This window comes from Zootoca vivipara, chromosome 1 (assembly GCF_963506605.1).
Source record: "Zootoca vivipara chromosome 1, rZooViv1.1, whole genome shotgun sequence".
Taxonomy (NCBI): Eukaryota; Metazoa; Chordata; class Lepidosauria; order Squamata; family Lacertidae; genus Zootoca; species Zootoca vivipara.
In genome coordinates this window covers 3,351,004-3,376,178 of record NC_083276.1, presented here as the reverse complement: position 1 = coordinate 3,376,178, position 25,175 = coordinate 3,351,004, and the positions used below count along the sequence as shown (strand labels likewise).

Sequence of the window (25,175 nt, the reverse complement as noted above, 5' to 3'; positions counted from 1 at the left end):
TTTAACTTCTCGCCTCTTCAGCCTCTTATACTTCCCCCTCCCTTGTGAGGCCCCTTTTTTAAACAAAGGGCAGAAAGGTCTGTCGTTGTTGTTTCCTCCCCAAGCCACCCGTCTTCTCTTCCTCAAAGAGCAACAAAGCTGGGCCTTCCCCATCATGTTACAGTTAGTTTTTCTTCCTAATGCCCAAGTGAAATGCCTGTGGTCATGACAAGTGGCAGGAACACAAGAAAGGCCTGCTGGATCAGGCCAATGGCCCATCTGGTCCAGCCTCTGGTTCTTACAGTGGCCGGCCAGATGCCTGCGGCAAACCTGCAAGCAGGATCCGAGCACAAGAGCAACACTCTCCTCCTGTGGTATCCAAGGATTCAGAAGCATTACTGCCTCTGACCACAGAGGCAGAGCAATAGTCATCATGATGTTGAGTAACTGCATTTTGGTTCAACTCTTGTCTTGCCAGGCACTCCTGTCTTCCACTGCCTCCCGCAGTTTGGTCAAACTCATGTTGGTAGCTTCGAGAACACTGTCCAACCATCTCGTCCTCTGTCGTCCCCTTCTCCTAGTGCCCTCAATCTTTCCCAACATCAGGGTCTTTTCCAAGGATTCTTCTCTTCTCATGAGGTGGCCAAAGTATTGGAGCCTCAGCTTCACGATCTGTCCTTCCAGTGGGCACTCAGGGCTGATTTCCTTCAGAATGGATAGGTTTGATCTTCTTGCAGTCCATGGGACTCTCAAGAGTCTCCTCCAGCACCATAATTCAAAAGCATCAGTTCTTCGGCGATCAGCCTTCTTTATGGTCCAGCTCTCACTTCCATACATCACTACTGGGAAAACCATAGCTTTAACTATACGGACCTTTGTAGGCAAGGTGATGTCTCTGCTTTTTAAGATGCTGTCTAGGTTTGTCATTGCTTTTCTCCCAAGAAGCAGGAGAGGATATATTGATTAAATATTATCCTTCCTTCACTCACGCTAGTGAGTGATGCAGCAGAGCAGATTCCCCTCAATACAGCAGGAAGCTAGTTTGCAGATTCGTTTGAATCTCTTAAGTTAAGCAATCCAGTCTGGCTTGATCAGACTGGATTCTTCCTGGTCTCCGCTTTGATCCCTCTTAAAATAATAAAGACACAGGAGGCTTTCCTTAAAAGTAACAAGAAGTTTACTCAGATTCAGTCCACAGTATGATCCCTGAAGGCAGGCTTTAGCTCGTAGTTACAGAACAAAGTGTGAGTTTATCCCATATGGGGATTGAGCCCATGTGCTGCTGGCCGAGAGCCAGCAGACAGCAAAATACATTAAGAGAACACCATCAACGAACAAAATGGCTGCAGGAAAGCAGCATGGCATCGAGAGAGAAACATGAATTTCTTCCCCCTTCTGTAAAACTGGTGTGTGTGCCACAAAGGAGAGGGTGGGCTTAATAGGTCCAGAAGCTAACTTGCACATTCTGAGATGAGCAGCAGAGCTACTGTTGGAAGCGCAGAAATAGCTTGAGGATCCGAGAAAGCAGAGACATTCTCCAGTCTTTGGAGAGTTCAGCGGGTATCTCTTCATCATAGGTGTCCATCTTTGGGGCCAGGGGGAACCTTTGCAAACCAGAGGAATTGTTGTGGTGGATGCTACGTGTGAGCTTCAGCCACCCCCTCCACAGATCTAACCCCAACCCTAACCTCCCCCCCCATCTCCCCCCACTATGTGAGTAGAGTTGGCAAAAAAAAAAAAAGCTTTTTCTTGGCTAAAGTAGCTGATGTGTTTGTTTACTGAGATGCCAGGGCAAGAAAAGTGGTGCGATTGCGCCTGGGGGCTGGAGGGTGTTCCAAAGAGATTGACACATTTAGACCAGCGTTTTTCAACCGCTGTTCCGCGGCACACTAGTGTGCCGCGAGATGCTGGCTGGTGTGCCGCGACGTGCGGCGATGAGAAGGGCGATTTTGCAGCTGCAAACTCCACCTCCCTGGGCGTCCTATTTCTTTGCCCCTTCTAGTTTCCACAGACCAATCAGCTTTCATTATTTCCATTTTCCCCATGCCTCACGTGACAGGATCATCCCAGAATCCTTTAGCCAAGATGGCAGCCCCCAGCAGCTAATAGTGCTGCACGTGTGTCTCTTTTTTGGAAAATCGAGCGGACTTCAAGTAGCTACTTTTAAAATATTCAATCTCCATCATTCAAAAGGTAGTTTGTTGCTAATTCACGGAGGCATGAAGACCAAATCGTCCTCTCACAAGTCCGAGAACACGCACAGGGTAAGATACGGGACGACGGGGTCGGGTGGGGTGGATCAGAAACCCGGATCTTTTAAGAACTCGCCGGAAAGCAATATTTGGCAAGTGTTTCTTACAGTCATAATTATAATATAGGGCGGCACAGAGTTAATTTTTTAAACTTTTTAAATGGTGGTGTGCCTCGTGATTTTTTTCACGGAACAAGTGTGCCGTGGCCCAAAAAAGGTTGAGAAACACTGTTTTAGACCATGCTGGCTCAGGCTGAGAGTCCCAGCTTCTGAATCAGTGAAAGCTGGTAATTGAGTTGTGGACGGGACTCTGCCTTCGTGCCTGATAAGAACGTGTCATTTTAATGATGAGGAGGAGATTTCTTCCAGCTCCCTCAGGACGGCCCGATAAGCCCCTGTGCATGAGATCAATACCTGGAAATAAATGTGGTGTGAGATCACTGGTGTGAATAGCTTTGCTGGAAAGTGGTTGCAGAAGACAGGTGTCACACAAGCCATGTGCCTTGCTGCTGAGAGCCAGTGTGGTGTAGTGGTTAAGAGCGGTAGACTCGTAATCTGGGGAACCGGGTTCGCGTCTCCGCTCCTCCACATGCAGCTGCTGGGTGACCTTGGGCTAGTCACACTTCTCTGAAGTCTCTCAGCCTCACTCACCTCACAGAGTGTTTGTTGTGGGGGAGGAAGGGAAAGGAGAATGTCAGCCGCTTTGAGACTCCTTCGGGTAGTGATAAAGCGGGATATCAAATCCAAACTCCTCCTCTTCTTCCTTCGCACTGGGCACGCAAGACTTTTGCAGAAGAACACCATGGAAAAATAATACCATAGGGTGGGGACGGTGGGTGCTCCTTCCTCACACTGCTGCCGGCTTCTTTCTCCAAACACGCTACAGTATTTTGCTTTATTCCTTTTAAAACCCCAGGTAATCTCTGGTTATCCAAGAACAGGTAAAACGAGATAGAAGGACTTTCACCAATGGGGAGTGAGCGTGGGAGGAAAACCTGCTCAGGAGCAACACTTTTAGAAAGAAAAAGAAAAAAAGGGAGGTGCATTTGTCAAAGTTAATTATTTCTAAGCAAAGCAGGAGTGCAAAGGGATATGATCCCCACTGGCTTTCTGGTACTGGTTTGTTACTCAACCAGGGTATCACTCCTTAGGGTAGTGATAAAGCGGGATATCAAATCCAAACTCTTCTTCTTCTGAACATGTGAGCAGACTCACCCATAAAGGGCTCTTAGTATCATTGCTGCGCCCAAGGCATTTTCCCTCTCTTTTATGGACTTAAATTTCTTTACCACTTAATTACAATCATATAGTTTAGATTTAGGTCAGGGGTGTCCAAGCTTTTTCCCAAGATGGCCAGATTTGATGAAGTGAACATGTGTGTTGACCTTTTTTTTAGGATTGCAGTTGTTGAGCTTTTTTAAGGATTTTACCCCAGGAAATAAACTGCCACAGGGGCCGGATTAAACCAACCGGCGGGCCGGATTAGGGCCCCGAAACAGACTTTGGACATGCCTGATTTAGGTGGTAGCTTCTCTCTCTCTCTCTCTCTCTCTCTCTCTCTCTCTCTCTCTCTCTCTCTCTCTCTCTCTCTCTCTCTCTCTCTCTCTCTCTCTCAACTATCTATCATCTATTCATCTATCTATCTATCTATCTCAACTCAACTCACCAAAGTCCATTACTGAGCTCGCTTGGGTTGTAAGACCCCCATATCTGGACTAGTCTTTGGGCCTTCAGATGAGAGATGAGTTGTGGCCAAGTGGTCTTTGAGTCTTTCCAACCCTGGGGGGGGGGTATCCATTGCACTCTTTCTGCTTCCATGAAGATTCGTTCTTGCCCAGTGCAAATCTCCCCCTGCATGCACCCTGCAACCCTCCTCAAATCTGATCTGGAAGATTTGGGGAACCCGCAGAACAGATTTAGGGGTCGCACAGGGAGAGGAGAAGGGGGGGGAAGTTCTGCTGCGCAAGTGTGAATCCTTGCATCGATGGCGCAAGTCATTTAGCACTCCATCGGATGCAGCCCACTGACTCTCCATCTGTGGCCCTCCAGTTTGGCATATTATTCCTTTCCCTCCGAAGCTGATCTTTTGTAAGCGGCCTTTACCAACCAGCGGGGTCTCTGAACAAGCCCTTGTAAAACTGGGTGAACAAGCCGGTTCTTACAGCTGTGCCCTCGATTATGGATTTTCTTCCCAACACGGAGAGACTAATCCATCTCCCCGGCAGGCCCCGTGGACTGCGCTGACCTTGGAATTAATGGTGAGGCGTCTCCCAGAGGGATCCTCAGGCCGGGAGCCCTGCGCTCTGAATTTTATTCCTCTCTCTGTTAGTTGTAAAAATGGGTGTAAAAGGTTAGTCAATTAACAGGGCCAGTCAATTAAGGGAATTGGTTGGCTGCCACTTTCCTCCTCCATCCCGAGCCGGCTGGTGCCAAGCGATTCCCCCTTTTGCCCGGCGAGGATTTATTAAGTGCCTAATGAGATCTCATCAATACATCGTCGAAAGGTCCCTCTGCTTCTTCCTCCCCAGATTTCATTTGGCAGTTTTTAGACAAAGCAGCTGAAAATGTGCTGATCCCCCTTCTGTGAGTGATGGAGGATTGGGAGAGATAAGCGCCCTTTGGAGGAGAGAGTCTGTTGAGAACTGGTTTTTGCTTTTATTATTATTTTATTATTTGTACCCTGCCCATCTAAATAGGTTGCCCCAGCCACTCTGGACAGCTTCCAACGTAATAAAACACAAAACATTTAAAACTTTCCTATAAAGGGCTGCCTTCCCATGTCTTCTAAAAGTTGTATAGTTATTTATCACCTTGTCATCTGATGGGAGAGCATTCCATGGGGTTCTAATAATCTACTGTATTTAGAAATATGCAGGCAGGTGCTGTCTCCAGAATTTGGGTGGGCAGGTCCTTGGGAAGAGATATTGAGCAGGAATGTTGGAGCAGCTCCTCTGACCATCCTCAGCATCATCAGGTAGGACGGGTAGAGATACCTGCCTGAAATCCTGGGAAATGTCTATAAAAAGTTCAACATTTTGATCTCTTAATATTGCTGCTGTTTGCATGTAATGTTCAACGAGCTTCATATCTCTTGGACACAATACTGAGCTGAACACATCAAGAGTTCCACAGTCTTTCACACGGACGTTTGTAGATCTGTAGAAACAGCTTGTACCTGGGTCCAGTGTAATGTGCAAACAAAGCCATAGGCCTGCTCCAAGAAGGGGGGATTGGCTGATTATCTCCCAGACTTTCATCCTGATGACTTCATCCTCACTATTACATCCAACCTGTGCCACTTACGGCCTCCAGGAGGGGGGGGTCTCAGGCAAAGCATTTTCTGGACCCGGGTACCACACTCTTCTGTTGTCTGTGGCAGCTATCCAAGGATGGTGGTCCTGGGGGCTGGTGGTCCACTCCATATGGCACGGAATTGTTACTCCGCTTTCAAAACAGCCTCCAGTCTTAAGAGGATGTGCTGCATGCCACCTTCTGGATGGGCCAAGCTACGCAGCGGCACAGCTGATAAGAAGGCAAGAGCTGGATGCAAAGTCAATGTAGCCCAGTGTTCTGACTCCAACAGTGGTCAGCTTCCAGGCATGATGCAAGAGCTGCTGCTCTTTACCGCCAGCATCCAGCGGTACACGGCCTCTAATTCTGGAGGGTTGATGTGACTTGATGCGTGTGGATGGAACATATAAGCTGCTGGGCCTGGCCAAACATGGTGGTAATGAATTTTGTACGTATTTTTATACTGCCTGAAAACCAACCGGCATGCAGTTCCACAGATAGGCTTCAGCAGTCGGGGAGAGGGAGGTGAAAGCAAGCCATGAGCATTTTGCAACCAGGCTGCCCAGCACTGCCCAGTGGCCGGCTTATGCTGTTCTGTGCCCCACACTCCCAAGGACTTGATGTGAAGCTCCTGGTTTTTCTGGAGGTTGCAAAATGCCGAGCCTTGAATGTTGATCCAGTTTAGCCAAATAGTCCCCTTTTCCCCACAAAAGGAGGACACTGTGATCCAAAAAGGCCAATGTGCACCAGTGAAGATTCACTGAGTATTGTTATTATTTAATGTTAAATAAAATTTATAAGCTTATTCATATATATATATATTTGACGCTAAAGTGGTGTGCAACGTAGAATATATAAAACCTAACAAAGACATTAAATCAATAAAATTTTGCACATTTAAGAAATCAATATTTTAGTGTGGCAACACCCACATTTTGGAGCTCCTTACCTACTAACTTATGGACCCAGGTGGCGCTGTGGGTTAAACCACAGAGCCTAGGGCTTGCCGATCAGAAGGTCGGTGGTTCGAATCCCCACGACGGGGTGAGCTCCCGTTGCTCGGTCCCAGCTCCTGCCCACCTAGCAGTTCGAAAGCACATCAAAGTGCAAGTAGATAAATAGGGACCGCTCTGGCGGGAAGCTAAACGGCGTTTCCGTGCGCTGCTCCGGTTCACCAGAAGCAGCTTTGTCATGCTGGCCACATGACCCGGAAGCTGTCTGCGGACAAACGCTGGCTCCCTCGGCCTATAGAGCGAGATGAGTGCGCAACCCCAGAGTCGGACACAACTGGACCTGATGGTCAGGGGCCCCTTTATCTTTACCTTTTACCTACTAACTTAACTATACTCTTTTTGTTGTCTGCTTGAAACTTGTTTTCTTTTTGCTGTCTGCTTGAAACTTGATGTTGCAAGCCTTCCACACCTATAGAATTCTGGCATGTCTTTTCAATCACTTTTGCTCACTACTGATTCCAGTCTTTTGGAATATTTTTAAATACTTGCTTTCAGCTCTCTCTTACCGATCATTTTCACATCAGTGGGTTTCTTTGTAAGCCACTTAGAGGTTTTATTGCAAGCAAGCAGCATATAAGCGCCGCGATGTAAAAGCAAATAAACAAAAGCAAATTTGCACAGCCCAGCAAGAGTAAAGAGGAACAGCCGAGCGCAAGTGCCTTCAGGCCTGCAACTCATACTGATAACCGGGCTCTAGATTTATCACAGGTTGGCCCCAAAAAACCTGTGTGTTTGTGCTGCAAGACAAAGCCCGTTAGGGGTGAGCTCCCCAGCACCACCCCGGCTGCTTTTAATTGACAATATATATTCCTGGAGGGAAGAAAAGGTCCGTCTTATGGCAGCAGATGGCTGGGTGGGAGCTGGGAGGGCAAGGAGATTTCTCTGGGCGAGAATGCCGAACTGCAGATGCTTCCATGGGTCTTGAGTCTGGTCATTGTGCAACTTAGGGGGCCATCTGTTCTTCAAGGCAGCAAGGGCTGGGCTGTGCGTCTATTGAAATAATGCGCTCCTGGAATCCAGGGCGGCTGAGCAAGTAATGCGCGTGACCTTCATCCAGCTGCAGAACAACGGCCATCTGGGCCAGGATACCTGGAGTGACAACGGAGCCCCTGGAAGTACCCCCTTTTGTCTCCTGGCTGCCGGCTTGCCTTCTGGGGTGCTATTTTGGGGGTGGCTTGACCCCCTCACCTCATTTGCCTCCTCTTCACAATGGGCTCTTGTCTTGAGCTTGGGCTATGGTAATGAAGAAGCTTGTGTGTGTGTGCGTGTGTGCGTGTGTGTGCGCGCGCGCGCATGCAGAGGAGCTAAGCCAGCAGAGGAAGTTGGTGTCTGGATACAATGGGGGGGCCTTTAATCTGAGCGGGCTTAGAGCGGAAGCTTGCATAAGCAACTGGATCACCATGGCCAGCTCTGCTCCTGACAATTGGCCGTCAGAATTAAACCAAAGTTGCCAGGTGCTCACATGATCTTCCTGCAAGTTGGTGCGGATTTTCGGGGTGTTTTTGCAGCTTTCTTTGAAAATGGCCTTTTTTGTGGTAGGGGGCGGAGAAACATTGTGCAAAAAGGCCTCACAGGTGTTTTTTTTGTATTTCTCTCCTGCTGTCCCCCGGTTCCCCCCCTAATTCTCCTTAAAACTTTTGTGGCTATTTGTAAGGTGTTTATTATTATTATTATTATTATTATTATTATTATTATTATTATTATTAGTCTCCGCTGTGTTCCCTTTCCCTAAACTTTCAACAGTTGCATCCTCCTAAGGTTAGAGGACAAAGAATCTGATCTGGGGAGGGAATTCTAAGAAACTGGGCTACACCCCACAGGGTTTATTTGGAAACATACTATAGCATTTGTAATAAAAGTGACACACACACACACACACAAACACAAACTGTGATAATACATTCATATGCGCACTCTAATTTTTCAGAAATTGTTGCTTGTCAAACCATTTTAAATGGTTTGCTGAGTGGCAGAGCATCTTTACCCGGGGGTGCAAGGGGTGCGAGGCACCTGGGTGCCGAATTCTCGATCGGCAGCAGTGAAAAGCAATGGAGCAAAAGTCCCCGCCTCCCTCCTCCGTCGCTCTGTTACTCCGTAGTGTCAAATATCCCTGATGAGTCAGGAAACAAAAGCAACAACTTTGGCTTCCCCGCCTCCCAAAAAAGCTCCAAAAAAGGTTAATCTGGGGATAGCTAAACTAAATTTGGGAGCGCTGGGCGGATCTTTGCACCCCGGCGGTGCATGTGCTAAAGACAGCCCTGAGAGCAACTATTTGCCATGCAAAACGTCCCTGTTTCAATCCCCATCTCCTCCAAGAAGGACCAGGAGAGATTCCTTGTCTGAAGCCCCTGAGCTGCTGCCAGTCAGTGTAGGCAATACTGAGCTAGACGGACCCAGTGGTCTGGATCTGTCCACGGCAGCTTCCTAAGTTGCTTGTTATGCATTGCTACTATTGCAAATCCATATACAGTGGTACCTCGGTTTATGAACACAATTGGTTCCGGAAGTCTGTTCATAAACTGAAGCGTTCATAAACTGAAGCGAACTTTTCCATTGAAAGTAATTGAAAGTGAATTAATCCGTTCCAGACGGTCCGCGGAGTACTCAACCTGAAGCGTACTTAACCCGAAGCATGGGTGTAATTAGTTCCGGAAGTCTGTTCATAAACTGAAGCGTTCATAAACTAAAGCGAACTTTCCTATTGAAAGTAATTGAAAGTGGATTAATATGTTCCAGACAGTCCGCGGAGTACTTAAACTGAAGTGTTCATAAACTGAAGCGAACTTTCCCATTGAAAGTAATTGAAAGTGGATTAATCCGTTCCAGACTGTCCACGGAGTACTTAAACTGAAGCGTTCATAAACTGAAGCGAACTTTCCCATTGAAAGTAATGGAAAGTGGATTAATCCGTTCCAGACGGGTCCACGGAGTACTCAACCTGAAGCGTACTTAACCCGAAGCATGGGTGTAATTGGTTCCGGAAGTCTGTTCATAAACTGAAGCGTTCATAAACTGAAGCGAACTTTCCCATTGAAAGTAATGGAAAGTGAATTAATCCGTTCCAGATGGGTCCGCGGCGTTCGTAAACTGAAATTCGTAAACCAAGGTGTTCATAAACCGAGGTTCCACTGTAAACCATACACAGCCACATACACACACACATATTTCAGAGCAGCGCCTTAGAATAAACTGCTGTAGGAGAAAACCAGCTGAATCATCTGCTCTTTTAAATTCTACACACCCACATATTTTAGTGCATTGTAGAAGAAGAGGAGGAGTTTGGATTTGATATCCCGTTTTATCACTACTGGAAGGAGTCTCAAAGCCGCTAACATTCTCCTTTCCCTTCCTCCCCCACAACAAACACTCTGCGAGGGCTGCCTCTGAAGACAGTTCGGAAACTTCAGCTGGTGCAGAATTCAGCTCACTGGAGCAAGAGGGTTTGAGCATATTACACTGATCCTGGTCCGACAGCACTGGCTACCAATTAGTTTCCGGGTCCAATTCAAAGTGCTGGTTTTGACCTATAAAGCCTTAAATGGCTCAGGACCGCAATACATCAAGGACTACCTCTTCCCATATGAACCTACCCGGTCCCTGAGAGCATCATCTGAGGCCCTTCTGCTTCGTGTGCTGCCTCCTCTAGAGGGTGGCAACACGAGAACGGGGCCTTCTCTACAGTGGCTCCCCGTCTGTGGAATGCTCTCCCCAGGGAGGTTTACCTTGCGCCTTCATTATACACCAGGCAAACACGTTCCTTTTTAAACAGGCCTTTGCTTGATCCTGTTGACACCCAACACCCTTTTAGAATGTGGCTTCTTTTGGGTGGGGGAGGTTATTGGGTTATTGCTTTTGGATTGATTTTATATGTTGTGGCCCTGAGACTTCCAGGTATAGGGTGGCGTATAAATTGAATAAATTAATAAAAATAAAGCAACTTCTGATTTTCCTGTTTGCTGTTCCGAACACTTTACCTGCAGTGATCTCAGCCCAACGCCTTTCTACTTCCCTATTTGAGTTTGGGGTTTCCCTCAACCCCCCCCCCCCATTTACCAATCTTTCAGATTATGGAGCCCAAGCATGCAACAGGAGTTCTGAAAATTAGAGTGACCTAATCCAGTTTCCATGGCTACTCCAGTAGATTAATGGCATTTTTAGCCGTAATCTGAACGAGCAGCATTACATTTTCATGACGCCAGTTTTTGCCGAGCGCTCGGTGGCTCTGCTTTCAAATGCATCCGTCACATGAATGCAATTTAAAAAAAAAAAAGAACATCTTTTTTTAAATGACAGAACATTAACGGCCAATTCCACCCTTTTGGAAGCTTGAGCCTGGATTGTTGTCCTCCCCCCCCCCCCAGCTTTGTATAAATAAGGAGTGAATTGTTTCATGAGCGGCTGAGGGGCTGCATCTCCCAGTGGAGGAAAGGGGATGTTGTATCATTTCAAGAACGCGTATGAACTGCTTTGATTCATGTTTCAAAAATAAACCAGCCAATTATCATCGTCTGGCGCTTGGAGAGATGGGAGGAGCCTCCGCTGCCTGATTCCTACAGTAGCTAAAAAGTGTTCTGCATGGAAAGACAGATGTTTAGCCGGAGGAGAGAGAAGCAAGCCGGTGTGTCCTTGGAATGACACCTATTCTGGCTTCCTAGATATAGGCAATGGGACCCAGGTGGCGCTGTGGGTTAAACCACTGAGCCTAGGGCTTGCTGATCAGAAGGTCAGCGGTTCGAATCTCTGTGACGGGGTGAGCTCCTGTTGCTCGGTCCCAACCTAGCAGTTCGAAAGCACGTCAAAATGCAAGTAGATAAATAGGAACCGCTACAGTGGGAAGGTAAACGGCGTTTCCATGTGCTGCTCTGGTTCGCCAGAAGTGGCTTTGTCATGGTGGCCACATGACCTGGAAGCTATACGCCGGCTCCCTTGGCCAATAATGCGAGATGAGCGCGCAACCCCAGAGTCGGTCACGACTGGACCCAATGGTCAGGGGTCCCTTTACCTAGATATAGGCAAGGGGTTTCTCCTCCTCAGCCTGCCCTGGGAGCTGCTCATCACTGGGTAAATCCATGTGGCTATGTGCAGGGAGGTTTTGAGGCCTCTACCTCTGCCCATTTTCCAGAAGAGTCATAGAGTCATAGAGCTGGAAAGGGGTACCCAAGGGTCATCTAGTCCAACCCCCTGCCAACACAGCGGAAAAGAGGCTCCAAGTTGCTGCAAACAGCGTGTGATCGTGCGGGGAGGGAGGCATGTTTCAAGCACTTGGAACTCTGATTTCAGCCATTGTTTCAACTCCCCCTGCAAGGTAGACCAGACCACAAAAAAGGGTAGTCACTCCCAGAGTTGGGATAGAATTTTTTTGTGGCCTGGAGCTGTCAAATACATGGAGGCAGCCACCTAAGCACATAATACCTGTCTGCAGGGCCGGATTTAGGTTGGATGAGGCCCTCAGCTACTGAAGGTAATGGGGCCCTGTATATGTCCGGCTGTCCTTTGTCAGCAACAAATTGTGGCTGGTTTTTGTGTTGAATATATGCTATATGGTAATTTATTTGCATTACTTCCTATGGGAAAGCACACCTTAGTTTTGGAACGCTTTGGTTTTGGAACAGACTTCCAGAACGGCTTAAGTTTGAGAACCAAGGTACCACTGTATATATAGAAATGAGCAAACCAGTGATATTTGAGGGAGCAGGCTAGCAGGCGGGGCCCATGATGTACATCATAGGAGCCTACACAACACAAAACACGGTTGCTGTATGTAGGTTTAATTTTATTTTTTTATATATATTTTGGAAATTTATCTCCAGTTCCCCCCCCCCCCACTAAAAATTTTTGGGGGGCCCCATGAGAGTGGGGCCCTAAGCTATAGCTATAGGTTATACGTAAGTTTAGCTTATACATAAATCTGGCACTGCCTGTCTGGCTTGTAAAACATCTTCTGCCAAAAATCTTCTGCAAAAAACCTAAGGTGCCAAAATCAGACTCTTGGTTGGTTTTGTTGCTCTGGGCCAAGCATCTCCAAACTGCAGCTCTCCAGATGTTTTGGCCTACAACTCCCATGATCCCTAGCTAACAGGACCAGTTGTTGGGGAAGATGGGAATTGTAGTCCAAAACATCTAGAGGGCCGAAGTTTGGGGATGCCTAACAATGGGGTTTTCCCGTCCTTTACACTGTCCACACCTGCATTTATCGGAGGAAGCTGATTTCTGTTTCTCTCTCTCTCTCTCTCTCTCTCTCTCTCTCTCTCTCTCTCTCTCTCTCTCTCTCTCTCTCTCTCTCTCTCTCTCTCTCTCTTAGCACTGGAGATCCCAAGACAGCGAGGAGTATGAGGCCGAAGGTAAGAGAGGAGGGCGGCAGCCCCTCTGCGGATCTTGTCCTAATTCATGGAGTTAGGGACAAGGTGTTTTCCTCCTCCTAAGTTGATAAATACAAATAAATGTTTTAAGTATAATGGACTCTAGGGAGGGCAGCTATAGAATGAGAAATGAATGCTTTTTTAGTGTTCTTGCGCTTTCAAATCGGAGCTGCAAAATGGGCAGCTAGCACACACACTCTGCCTTGAAAACGGGCCGTTTCAAAATGTGGGATTTCGGATCAGAATGCCAACGTTTCTGCTGGGTTTGCCATTTAAATTGAGTTCCAGCATTCCTACAGGGATAGGAACCTCTCGCCAACCCAGAAGTCGCCTTGCCCTCAAATTGTATTTATTCATTCATTTGCCTTTACTTTCTTCTCCACCTTGTTTCTGCCCCCTGCCTCTCTCTCACACACACACAATCACCCCCCCTCCCACATCATCCTTTATTTCCCAACATGCTCTTGGGGTGCTCCTGCATACTAACGCTTGCTATATAAATTTTTATGGAGAGGTCCGATCTGTCCCAAGACATTAGCTGCCTTGAGCGGCTTCACCACACGCTCCCCAGAATTTCTTTTGCAAACTCGCAAGGGATGCTGGAGTGCAAAGCTCAGAATCATGCTCCAGTGCCCAGTTCAGCCCCAGCTTCCTCTCTCTCTGAACAAGGGAGGGTGGAAGAGAAACATATTAGAATCAATTCAGTTGTTACTAGACAAACAGATACTTTCTTTTCTTCCTTCCTTTCATATCAAGGTAGTGATGTTAATCTCCTTGGGGAGGGGTGGAATCCACACTAGAACTATAAAACTGTATAGGCTGTGAGTGAGCCTTCATGTTCTCCAGAACTCCCCGAAAAGAGAGAAGAAAATTAAAGCATGTTTTTGGGAGAGGACATGGCAGAGCTTCAGCCTGCACTTCATTATAGTCTCAGGGTGATGGCAGAAGCGCTTTGCAAACTAATTAAATTAGCGCAACCTTCGCCAACCTGGTCCAAATGTTTTGGACTACAAATCCCAGCCGACTGGAGGGCACCAGTTTTGCAAAACTGAGTAGGCCTGGAGTAAAAGACCTCTGTTTGCAGGGAGGCCTACTGAGGCAAAAAAAAAAAATGGCAGTGATGCTTCTGAAGATATAAAAGCCAGCACCTATTTGGATTGGTCTCCGATGCAAGTCAGAACTTGCACATCCTGCTCCTGGGATGCCCTTCCCACCAAAGATGTTCTACGGGCACCAACGATGCTTTCATTTAGGCTCCCGATAAAACATGCTTTTCTTCATCCGGCAACATTGATTTCAGTAGATCAAGCCGTTACGAATCTCCCTCGTGGATTTACCTTCTGCTTTGAGCGACTAGTACTTTTTTCTTAACTTTGTTTCTTTTTCAATACAAGCTTATTCTCCCCCCCCCCCCACTTTTAAGGTCAATTGAGATTCTGGAATCCCGACGACCCGAATGCCTCCCCGAACATCTCCCCCACTCAAGACTGGATAGAGGAGAAGCTGCACGAGGTCTGCGAGAGCCTAGGCATCTCCAGAGACGGGCATCTCAGCAGGAAGAAGCTGGTCTCCATTTGCAAACAGTACGGCTTGCAGAATGTTGACATGCAGGTACCCGTCCTGAGCACTTTCCCCTTCTTCTCGATTCTGGCTGCAGATATAGTGGTTCTCCCCTTTTCCTGCTCTATCTGAGGGTGTATTTTGATCCCTCTCAGGTGGCAGAGGACGTCTTCCGCAACCTCGAGCACGACGGAACAATGAGCATCGAAGACTTCTTCTACGGCTTCTTCAAAATCGGGAAGCCTCTCCCACCTTCGGCTTCGACCCCCTACAGGCAACTCAAGCGCCATCTCTCCATGCAGGTGAGACACCTCAAATGCACTCCCCTCCCACCCCAATGCTCTAAAATCAGTTGGATTTGATTGTGTTTCTATGCTGCTTTTCATTCAAATGAATCCCAAAGCACCATACAAAGCACCATGAATCCCAAAACACCATAATTAGCAATAACAGAACAGAACATTACAACATTACAGAACATTAGGAAGAACTTCCTGACAGTAAGAGCTGTTCGGCAGTGGAATTTGCTACCAAGGAGTGTGGTGGAGTCTCCTCCTTTGGGGGTCTTCAAGCAGAGGCTTGACAGGCATATGTCAAGAATGCTTTGATGGTGTTTCCTGCTCAGCAGGGGGTTGGACTGGATGGCCCTTGTGGTCTCTTCCAACTCTATGATTCTATGATTCTAAGTGCAGCATAAACCGTATAAACAGTATAAAACACCATTCATAGCCTCCGTGACTTTCTCTAATCTTTTAAAGCCATCCAGGCTGGCGGCCGTCACTTCCTGTTGTGGGAGCGAATACCATTTTAGTGTGTTGGAAGTCGCCCAGAGCAGCTGGGGCAACCCAGGTCCAATGGGCAGCATATAAATAATAAGTTGCTGTTGTTGGTGTTGTTTAATAGTGAGCTGGGTGAAGAAATACTTGCTTTTGTCTCTCCTGAATCTCCCAACATTCATTTGGTGTTGCTGAGGTCTAGTGTCATGAGAGAGGCAGAAAAACTACCACACCGAGCAGAATTGTTTGGTGTGGTGTTGTTGTTTTTTTAAAAAAGAAACCCAGAATATATGTACCGCTTGATTGCAGTAAAACATCCAAGTGGTTTTCAGGAAATATTAAAGTTATACCTCTGCTACGTCTCTCCCATCAAAAACAATTCATTGAGATATCTAGCATGTTAGGAAGAAGGATTCCAGACCAGCCTTCACCCTGACATGCTAATTTTCTAGGTGGGGCAGAATTTTGTGCACTGGAATTTCAGCACAACCGATGATTGCAGGGGGCTGGACTAGATGACTCTTGAGATCCCTTCCTGCTCTACATTCCTGTGGTTCTCTCTCTCTCTCTCTCCCATTCTCAGTCCTTTGATGAATGCGGGAGGCGGACCACCACGCCTTCGGCAATGACAAGCACCATCGGCTTCCGCGTTTTCTCCAACTTGGATGACGGAATGGGCTATGCTGAGGTAGAGCAGATCCTTGACGCCTGGCAGGAAGAAGGAATTGAGAACAGCCATGAGATCCTGAAGGTAAGCGCTTCTACTGCCTCTCGGCCACCGCGGCACATCCAAAACACATAGTAATACTACTACTACTACTACTACTACTAATAATAATAATAATAATTTATTATTTATACCCCGCCCATCTGGCTGGGTTTCCCCAGCCACACTGGGCGGCTTCCAACAGAAAAATAAAACACAGTAATCTATTAAACATTAAAAGCCTCCCTGATCTGCCAAGCACCCCGTTTTCCCCGGGAAACCCCCGTTTTTACTTACCTTTTCCCGGTGGTCCCCTGTATCACTTCATCTCCCGTTTTTCTCCGTTATTTTCTCCTGCCGGTGGCCATTTTTTTCTTTCCGATTTGCCCTTCTATGGGCACCAAAAATGGCCGCCACTGGCTTCAAAAGTCACATCTACGCATGTCCGGAAGTGCATAGACGCGACTTCCGGTGTCGGCGGCGGCCATTTTTGGTGCCCATAGATGGGTGGAGCGACACTGGAAGTTGCGTCGACGCACTTCCTGACATGCATGCAAGTGACTTTTGAAGCCGCCGGCGGCCATTTTTGGTGCCCATAGAAGGGCAAAGCGGCACCGGAAGTTACGTCGACGCAACTTCCGGTGTCACACAGCTGCCGGTCCTGGATTCTGCAGTCCAGGACTTGGAAGGTAAGCCAAAACGGTAAATTCAATGTGGCGACGGCTGCCTTGGCATTTTCACATTTTATTTTAGATCACTATATAACACCAAAGATAACTGGTTGGAAACCCAAAAGCTAAACAGCCAAAAGAAGATACAGCTTTTTAATTGATGGGGAATTCTTTCCTCTTGCTGTCTGGCAGGCCTTGGATTTCAACCTGGACGGAAGAATTAACCTGACGGAATTGACTCTCGCCCTGGAAAATGAGCTTCTCATTTCAAAGAACGGAATATACCAGGCTGTGCTGGCCAGCTTCAAAACAGAGATCCGACATTTAATGTAAGTTTGTAATTTTTGAATAAGAAATATGTGGGCTTTTTTTATGTTTCTGGATTGTTACCCAAATTTTCAGATAGCATCAAAGAATTGTAGAGTGGGAAGGGGCCTTCTGGTCAATGCAAGAATCTTTTTGCCCAATGTGGGGCTCAAACCCACAACCCTGCGATTAAGAGTCTCACGCTCTACCAACCAAGCTATCCAGCAAAGTTGTCCCGTTCATTCAAGGCTTCCCCCCTTTTGCCATGGAAATTCTCCTTCCTCTCCTCCCGCCTGTGTCTCCCCAGTCTTGTCTGGGGTTTCCCCCAAGTCTCCAGAGCAGAACTGGGGGTGGGCATACGGGGAGAGGACAAGCAGGGGAATTTCTGCTGTGCAAGTGAGATCCCATATGCAAATGGCATGCCTTTTTGAAATAATAATAATAATAATAATAATAATAATAATAATAATAATGTTCTTTTTTCCATATAGAAAGTTACATTTGTTACTCAACAACTATATTCCAATTCAACAAAGCTAATGACTTTCCACTCACCCAGTGTTGAAATTTATGACTCAAATGACATACAAAATCGGTCCCGCCTTTTCTAATTTCATTCTCTCTAACATGTTTCTTAATATATTCTGCAATTTCCTTACACTTCAAACCCTACTGTGGTCTTTGCAGATGGGAAATAACTTTTTATGTAGACTAGAAAGGGCTTCCACTCTACTTTAAAAGATTCTAATTTTGTATCTCTTATCGACGCCGTCAGTTTTGCCATCTCTGCTTATTCCAAGATTTTCATAATCCAATGCAGATAAGCGATCAGAGGGAGACTCTCAAAAAGCAAGTGCCTTTGCTCTAGACTGCCTGCGCTTGAAGGCAATTTAAGCAAAAGTCTTTAAAAGTTTACAGAAGCTGCAGTTCCCAGAACCCTTGGCAAACTACCATGGCCAGATTCCCTTGGGGGAAGCCAGGTGTTTTCATTGTATTGTGGCTGGGGCAACCCAGTCAGGTGTTGTTGTTGTTTAGTCGTTTAGTCGTGTCCGACTCTTCGTGACCCCATGGACCATAGCACGCCAGGCACTCCTGTCTTGCACTGCCTCCCGCAGTTTGGTCAAACTCATGTTTGTAGCTTGGAGAACACTGTCCAACCATCTCGTTCTCTGTCGTCCCCTTCTCCTAGTGCCCTCCATCTTTCCCAACATCAGGGTCTTTTCCAAGGATTCTTCTCTTCTCATGAGGTGGACAAAGTATTGGAGCCTCAGCTTCACGACCTGTCCTTCCAGGGAGCACTCAGGGCTGATTTCCTTAAGAATGGATAGGTTTGATCTTCTTGCAGTCCATGGGACTCTCAAGAGTCTCCTCCAGCACCATAATTCAAAAGCATCAATTCTTCGGCGATCAGCCTTCTTTATGGTCCAGCTCTCACTTCCATACATCGCTACTGGGAAAACCATAGCTTTAACTATACGGACCTTTGTCGGCAAGGTGATGTCTCTGCTTTTTAAGATGCTGTCTATCTTTGTCATTGCTTTTCTCCCAAGAAGCAGGCGTCTTTTAATTTCGTGACTGCTGTCACCATCTGCAGTGATCAAGGAGCCCAAGAAAATAAAATCTCTCACTGCCTCCATTTCTTCCCCTTCTATCTGCCAGGAGGTGATGGGACCAGTGGCCATGATCTTGGTTTTTTTGATGTTGAGCTTCAGACCATATTTTGTGCTCTCCTCTTTCACCCTCATTAAAAGGTTCTTTAATTCCTCCTCACTTTCTGCCATCAAGGTTGTGTCATCTGCATATCTGAGGTTGTTGATATTTCTTCCGGCAATCTTAATTCCGGCTTGGGATTCATCTAGTCCAGCCTTTCGCATGATGAATTCTGCATATAAGTTAAATAAGCAGGGAGACAATATACAACCTTGTCGTACTCCTTTCCCAGTCAGGTGGGTGGGGTACAAATAATAAAGTTGTTGTTGTTGTTGATGTAGTTCTTGTTGTTGTGATGCGTCTGTGTCCCTTGTGAGTTTGTGAAAGAGGCGAGGCTTGAACCCGGAGTTTCCTGATCCGCAGTTCAGTCTCTTTGCCATTTTTTCTTTGGCGATCCCTTGTAGCCGAGTAAGATTGTCTTCCATAAACACAGTTTTAACAGGGAGTCCGTAAGTGACTGTGGAGGCCAATTCTGGATCCACACATCCTTCCACAGTGGGGACATTGGTTTCTGGGCAGGTGTGGATTTGCCAAGTGTGTTCTCCTCTTAGCACGTTTCTACCTTGCGTCCTGAGTCCGAGTGTCTTCAAAGCCTATGACTGTTCTTCAATTAGAGCGCTCTCAGGCCAGTGTTTCCCAATTGTTGGTATTTATACCACATCCTATATAATAAAGTCCCTGTGTCTCTGCATCCAGATTCTGTGTGTCCCGTTTTCCGCGCTACTGAGCATGTGCCCCAGGGACACAGGGATTGGACGCAGAGACTGGACACACACAGAGCCGGGGGGGGCGGGCGGAATGCGGTTCTCTCTCCCTCAACGGCTTCCCCTCCAAACTGCCGTTCCGCGCCTCGCCTCCCGATTAATGGCGCGAGGGGAAGGGACCGTGAGGGATTGAGACACGAGCGCGCGTTCCCCGCCACCGCCGGGGCATTCGTGTCCCCGCCGCCGCCGCCGTTCCCCACCCCCACCCCATCGCCGCATCCCAACCCCTCCCCCCACCTGGCGTGTGGCGGGCTCAGCTCTGGGTGGGTTGGGAAAGGCGAGGAGAAGGAGGCTGCTTTCCCCCCTTTTTTTCTCTCCTACGCTCCCCCCCCCCCGACGATCAGCAGCAAGCGGGCGTCACGCACACGCGCTCTCTCTCCCCCACCCCACCCCTCTGCCTACCGTTTCCCTCATGGTGCAGGGTCAGAGGCAGACAGAAGCGGGGACAGCGCATGGGGGGGGAGGAAGAGCAGCCCGGGGGGGGGAGGAGATGTTTGACAGGGAGCAGGGAAGGAGGGGCGGGTGGCAGCCGCCCGCCGCCCGCCCCTCTTTCCCTGCTCCGTGAAGCATCTCCTCTGCTACCCTGTGCCTCCGCTGCATTCAGCAAGAAGCCGGTGGCAGCGGAGGGATGCTGCTCATCCTTCCCCACTAACCCTTCGCAAAAGCAGGCTCGAGCCCAGGGGGAGGGCAGGAAGGAAAGAGGGCCCTGGCCGCCCCTACCTTCCCCCCTCCCCTGCCTAGGCATGGACCGCAGCAGCGGAGGAGGAGGAGGCGGAGCAGCGACAGAGGAGCAGCGCTGGTGGCAGCCCAGGAGAGTCCCGGCACGTGTGGGTGGAGAAAAGAAGGGAGGGGGAGAGAGGGGGGAATGGGCGGGGGGAATTGCATGTTCTAGCACCCGTTAATTTAACGGGCTTCAAGATACTAGTTCTTTTATATTTGCCTTGAGACACTCTTCGAACTCTTCGCCACTAACACAGGCCTAGCTGGGGTCAGGCAGGCATGTCTGATAATGCAGAGCTTCTTTCCCTTCACTAGGGAGCAAGCGGACCAAGAAGCCCGAGAGAAGGAGAAGCTCCGTTTGGACTTGGAGAAGGCGGAGAAATGGAAACTGTTCATGACCTCCGAGGTGGATGAGCGGCACTCTGCCATCGAGCGCCAAAACGAATACAACCTAAGGTAGCTTGCCCCCTTCTCGGGATTTCCCTTCTCCGTTCACAGCATCTCAGTCACTTAAGGGTCCCTAAGACCTCTTGGGAACATAGAAGCAGAAACTGGCCAGGCTGGGCAACTGGAGGGCCATAGATGATGGGCAGCTTGACTGGGCTGGTCCCGTTCCTGATCTGCTTTTTGCACATGCTCAGAATGTCCGTGGGAGAGGGTGGGAACTCTGTGTGTTTAGCCTGAAGAAGAGGAGACAGAGAGGTGACACGAGAGCCGTCTTCAAATATCTGAAGGGCTGCCGCATGGGAGGTGTGGAGCGAGCTTGTTTCCCGCTGCTCCCGAGGGCAGGAGCCAAGCCGATGGAGTCAAATGACAAGAAAGGAGACTCCAGTTATCTTAGAATTTTGAAGTGTCAGGCATAGCTCTAGTGGCTTTAGCCCAAACGTAGCAGAGTTTTCCTGCACAGTGCAGAAGCTAGTTGAGGTGGAAATGACTAGTCGGCTAGATGCAGAATAACTATTTACAGTATTTATTAAAAGAAAATAAAACCAGCAGAGTTTCTGCATACAAAGCAAAGCAAAATAAATCCTCTCTGTCTCTCTCTCTCCAACCACACAAAGCACTCCTACACTTAACACCCAACAAGAAACAACTGTGCTAGCATTCCTAGATAACAGAGTTCAGTGCTGGTCGTTAACCAATCAGAGAGTAGTTTCCAGGTCAGGCAGACCTTGGCTTTCTGCCAAGAGTAAATTGACACTGCCTTGAGTTAATTGTGTGAAGCAAGAATCTGTAAGTTTCCCATGAGAACCAATTAACAGAAACCGAACAAGTTAAACTTCAGGAACCAGGCTACTGGTCCCTGGTGAGCCGAGGGCTTGATCCTGAGCAACCTCTCTCGATCTGTGTGTGCAGCAAGCTGGAAGATGAGTACAAGGAGAGGGTGGCAGCGCTCAAGAGCGAGCTGCAGAGAGAGCGCGAGCAGATCCAGCAGCAAGCCAGCAAGCAGCAGGCCGACCTGGAGCAGGAGATGGCGAAGCTGAGGACCGAGGAGAACGACTTGCGGGACTGCCTGGCTCTGACGCTGAAGGTGAGCGGGAAGGGCGTCTGAGATGAGGCTTCACAGGAGCCACGGTGCCTGGCCAACCCACATTCCTCAATCTCAATAAAGGCAGTGGGTCCTGTAATCCAAGCTCCCAAGGGCTTTTTTCCAACTGGAACTCTCCAGAACTTGGGCATCTCTCAGGTGGGCACCTTTGCCATTCTAAGAGAAAGAGGGAGGCATTCATGGTGAGTTCCAGCATCTCTCTCTCTCTCTCTCTTTATATAGAAAAATAGCACTGACTATGGGCACTCATGTCCTTTTTTGCGTCTGCATTTGTAACCAAGAAGCTGCAAACCTACTCCCAAGATGCTGGTTAAAAGTAGGTTACCAGAGTTAGAGGAGAGTTCGGGAGGTAGTTGGGTGGTAGAGCATCTGCCATTATAAGCTGGAGAAATAGCACTGATAGAAAGATGGAGAGGGACCCAGGTGGCGCTGTGGGTTAAACCACTGAGCCTAGGGCTTGCTGATCAGAAGGTCGACAGTTCGAATCCCTGCGACGGGGTGAACTCCTGTTGCTTGGTCCCAGCTCCTGCCAACCTAGCAGTTCGAAAGCACGTCAAAATGCAAGTAGATAAATAGGAACCGCTACAGTGGGAAGGTAAACGGCGTTTCCGTGTGCTGCTCTGGTTTGCCAGAAGCGGCTTAGTCATGCTGGCCACATGACCTGGAAGCTGTACGCCGCCTCCCTCGGCCAATAATGCGAGATGAGCGCGCAACCCCAGAGTTGGTCACGACTGGACCTAATGGTCAGGGGTCCCTTTACCTTTTTGGAAAGATGGAGAGGATAGGATAGGATAAATCTTTATTGTCATTGTCTCCTTGCGTGAACAACTAAATTTCTCGGTTGCTGTATCAACTCAGATAAGACACTCCACATGAATTAAAACACTAATAAGCACAATACAATACAGAACAATAAACAAATAAAAGAAAATGACTTCGAAGTCCAGAATTTCCATTTAAGGAAAGAAACTGTGCTCGAGACGGCTAAAGATAGCATTAGGTGCAGGTGGGAGCCCATCTAGGAGAAGGAGAACTCTGATCCTAAACCTCTGCTGCCTTATGGGATAGGTTAGGGAAAAGGTTAAGGAGTAAACCCCACACAAATCTGGGTTGGAGTCCCTAAGGCAGTTGGGCTGGAGCCTTGTATGACTCCTTGTGGCAACTCCTGCAGCCAAGCCGGGGCCAAACATCTTGCTCTGCTTTCCTTTGGACCACATCAGTGAGGTCAAGATGGAGGTCTTGTCATCTGGGCAGCCCAGGACCTCCAGACACACTGCCCAGGCTAGCACGCCAGGGAGGTCACTTCGGTGCTGCTAACACAGCGGTTTAACTTCACCCCCAGAGGAGCACTCCATTGCCTTGCAGGACAGACAGAGGCCAATCATATTTGTTGCATTTATATCCCACCTTTTTTTTTCCTCCAAGGAGCTCAAGAAGCTCAGACGGTTCTCTCACCCTCCTCATTTTAATCCCCACAACAGCCTCGCAAAGTAGGTTAGGTTGAGAGGCAGCTGCTTGCCCCCGAGCTCACTCCTTGATTGATTGATTGATTGATTGATCGATTGATTGATTGATCGATTGATCTTACTACCAAAATGCTATGGTCCATGGGGTCACGAAACGTCGGACACGACTAAATGACTAAACAACAACCAAAATAGCTTTCTAAGTAGTTTACAGGAATAAACACCAGTTTCGCACACACAAAAAACCCACAACCAAAACAAAACTATAAATGCTGATAATTAAATGCCGATTTTAATTGTTTTCTTTTCTTTTATGTCTTATTGTAATTTTATTGGTGTTAGCCGCCCTGAACCTGGTTTTGATTGGGGAGGACGGGGTATAAATAAAAATGTATTATTATTATTATTATTATTATTATTATTATTATTATTATTATTATTATTTATTAACACCCGCAATAAAATAATCCCATTTTAAAAGGGCACAGTCATTGAATCAGGCTCTTAGGGTTGGTTGCCTTCGTCACCTACCTAGAAAACCTGCCCTGTTCTGTTTACCGATTTGCAATACGGCTCCCGACCTCTTTCTTTCCTTTGGCTTTTCCCTAGGAGAACAGCCGCTTGGAGAACGAACTCCAGGAAACCGGAGAGAAGCTACTGAAATGCCAGGGCACCATCAGCAAACTGCAGAAGAACTGGGAGAACGTCCTAGCGGAGAAGGTAGGCTGTGTTAGAATATAGGGGTGTAAAGCCCTAGATTCTTTGCTGCCACTGGCTCCGATAAAGAAGACAGTAAATAGTTGTGGCTGTTGTTGTTGTTGTTTAGTCGTTTAGTCGTGTCCGACTCTTCGTGACCCCATGGACCATAGCACGCCAGGCACTCCTGTCTTGCACTGCCTCCCGTAGTTTGGTCAAACTCATGTTCGTAGCTTCGAGAACACTGTCCAACCATCTTGTCCTCTGTCGTCCCCTTCTCCTAGTGCCCTCAATCTTTCCCAACATCAGGGTCTTTTCCAAGGATTCTTCTCTTCTCATGAGGTGGCCAAAGTATTGGAGCCTCAGCTTCACGATCTGTCCTTCCAGGGAGCACTCAGGGCTGATTTCCTTAAGAATTGATAGGTTTGATCTTCTAGCAGTCCATGGGACTCTCAAGAGTCTCCTCCAGCACCATAATTCAAAAGCATCAATTCTTCGGCGATCAGCCTTCTTTATGGTCCAGCTCTCACTTCCATACATCACTACTGGGAAAACCATAGCTTTAACTATACGGACCTTCGTCGGCAAGGTGATGTCTCTGCTTTTTAAGATGCTGTCTAGGTTTGTCATTGCTTTTCTCCCAAGAAGCAGGCGTCTTTTAATTTCGTGACTGCTGTCACCATCTGCAGTGATCAAGGAGCCCAAGAAAGTAAAATCTCTCACTGCCTCCATTTCTTCCCCTTCTATTTGCCAGGAGGTGATGGGACCAGTGGCCATGATCTTGGTTTTTTTGATGTTGAGCTTCAGACCATATTTTGCGCTCTCCTCTTTCACCCTCATTAAAAGGTTCTTTAATTCCTCCTCACTTTCTGCCATCAAGGTTGTGTCATCTGCATATCTGAGGTTGTTGATATTTCTTCCGGCAATCTTAATTCCTGCTTGGGATTCATCTAGTCCAGCCTTTCGCATGATGAATTCTGCATATAAGTTAAATAAGCAGGGAGACAATATACAACCTTGTCGTACTCCTTTCCCAATTTTGAACCAATCAGTTGTTCCATATCCAGTTCTAACTGTAGCTTCTTGTCCCACATAGAGATTTCTCAGGAGACAGATGAGGTGATCAGGCACTCCCATTTCTTTAAGAACTTGCCATAGTTTGCTGTGGTCGACACAGTCAAAGGCTTTTGCATAGTCAATGAAGCAGAAGTAGACGTTTTTCTGGAACTCTCTAGCTTTCTCCATAATCCAGCGCATGTTTGCTATTTGGTCTCTGGTTCCTCTGCCCTTTCGAAATCCAGCTTGCACTTCTGGGAGTTCTCGGTCCACATACTGCCTAAGCCTGCCTTGTAGAATTT

General features: G+C 47.7%; 1 protein-coding gene across 10 annotated transcripts in view; it reads left to right on the top strand.

The window, feature by feature from the left end:
- Positions 1-25,175, top strand: part of NIN (ninein) — a 108,085-nt gene that overhangs the window by 47,125 nt on the left and 35,785 nt on the right. For all 10 annotated transcript variants that reach the window (XM_060270724.1, XM_060270714.1, XM_060270695.1 and 7 more), the window contains exons 6-13: positions 12,836-12,875; positions 14,317-14,504; positions 14,609-14,755; positions 15,813-15,980; positions 16,799-16,935; positions 20,422-20,562; positions 21,463-21,637; positions 23,731-23,841. In XM_060270724.1, the coding sequence (XP_060126707.1) occupies positions 12,836-12,875; positions 14,317-14,504; positions 14,609-14,755; positions 15,813-15,980; positions 16,799-16,935; positions 20,422-20,562; positions 21,463-21,637; positions 23,731-23,841 (1,107 nt within the window). The remainder of the gene's footprint in view (positions 1-12,835; positions 12,876-14,316; positions 14,505-14,608; positions 14,756-15,812; positions 15,981-16,798; positions 16,936-20,421; positions 20,563-21,462; positions 21,638-23,730; positions 23,842-25,175) is intronic.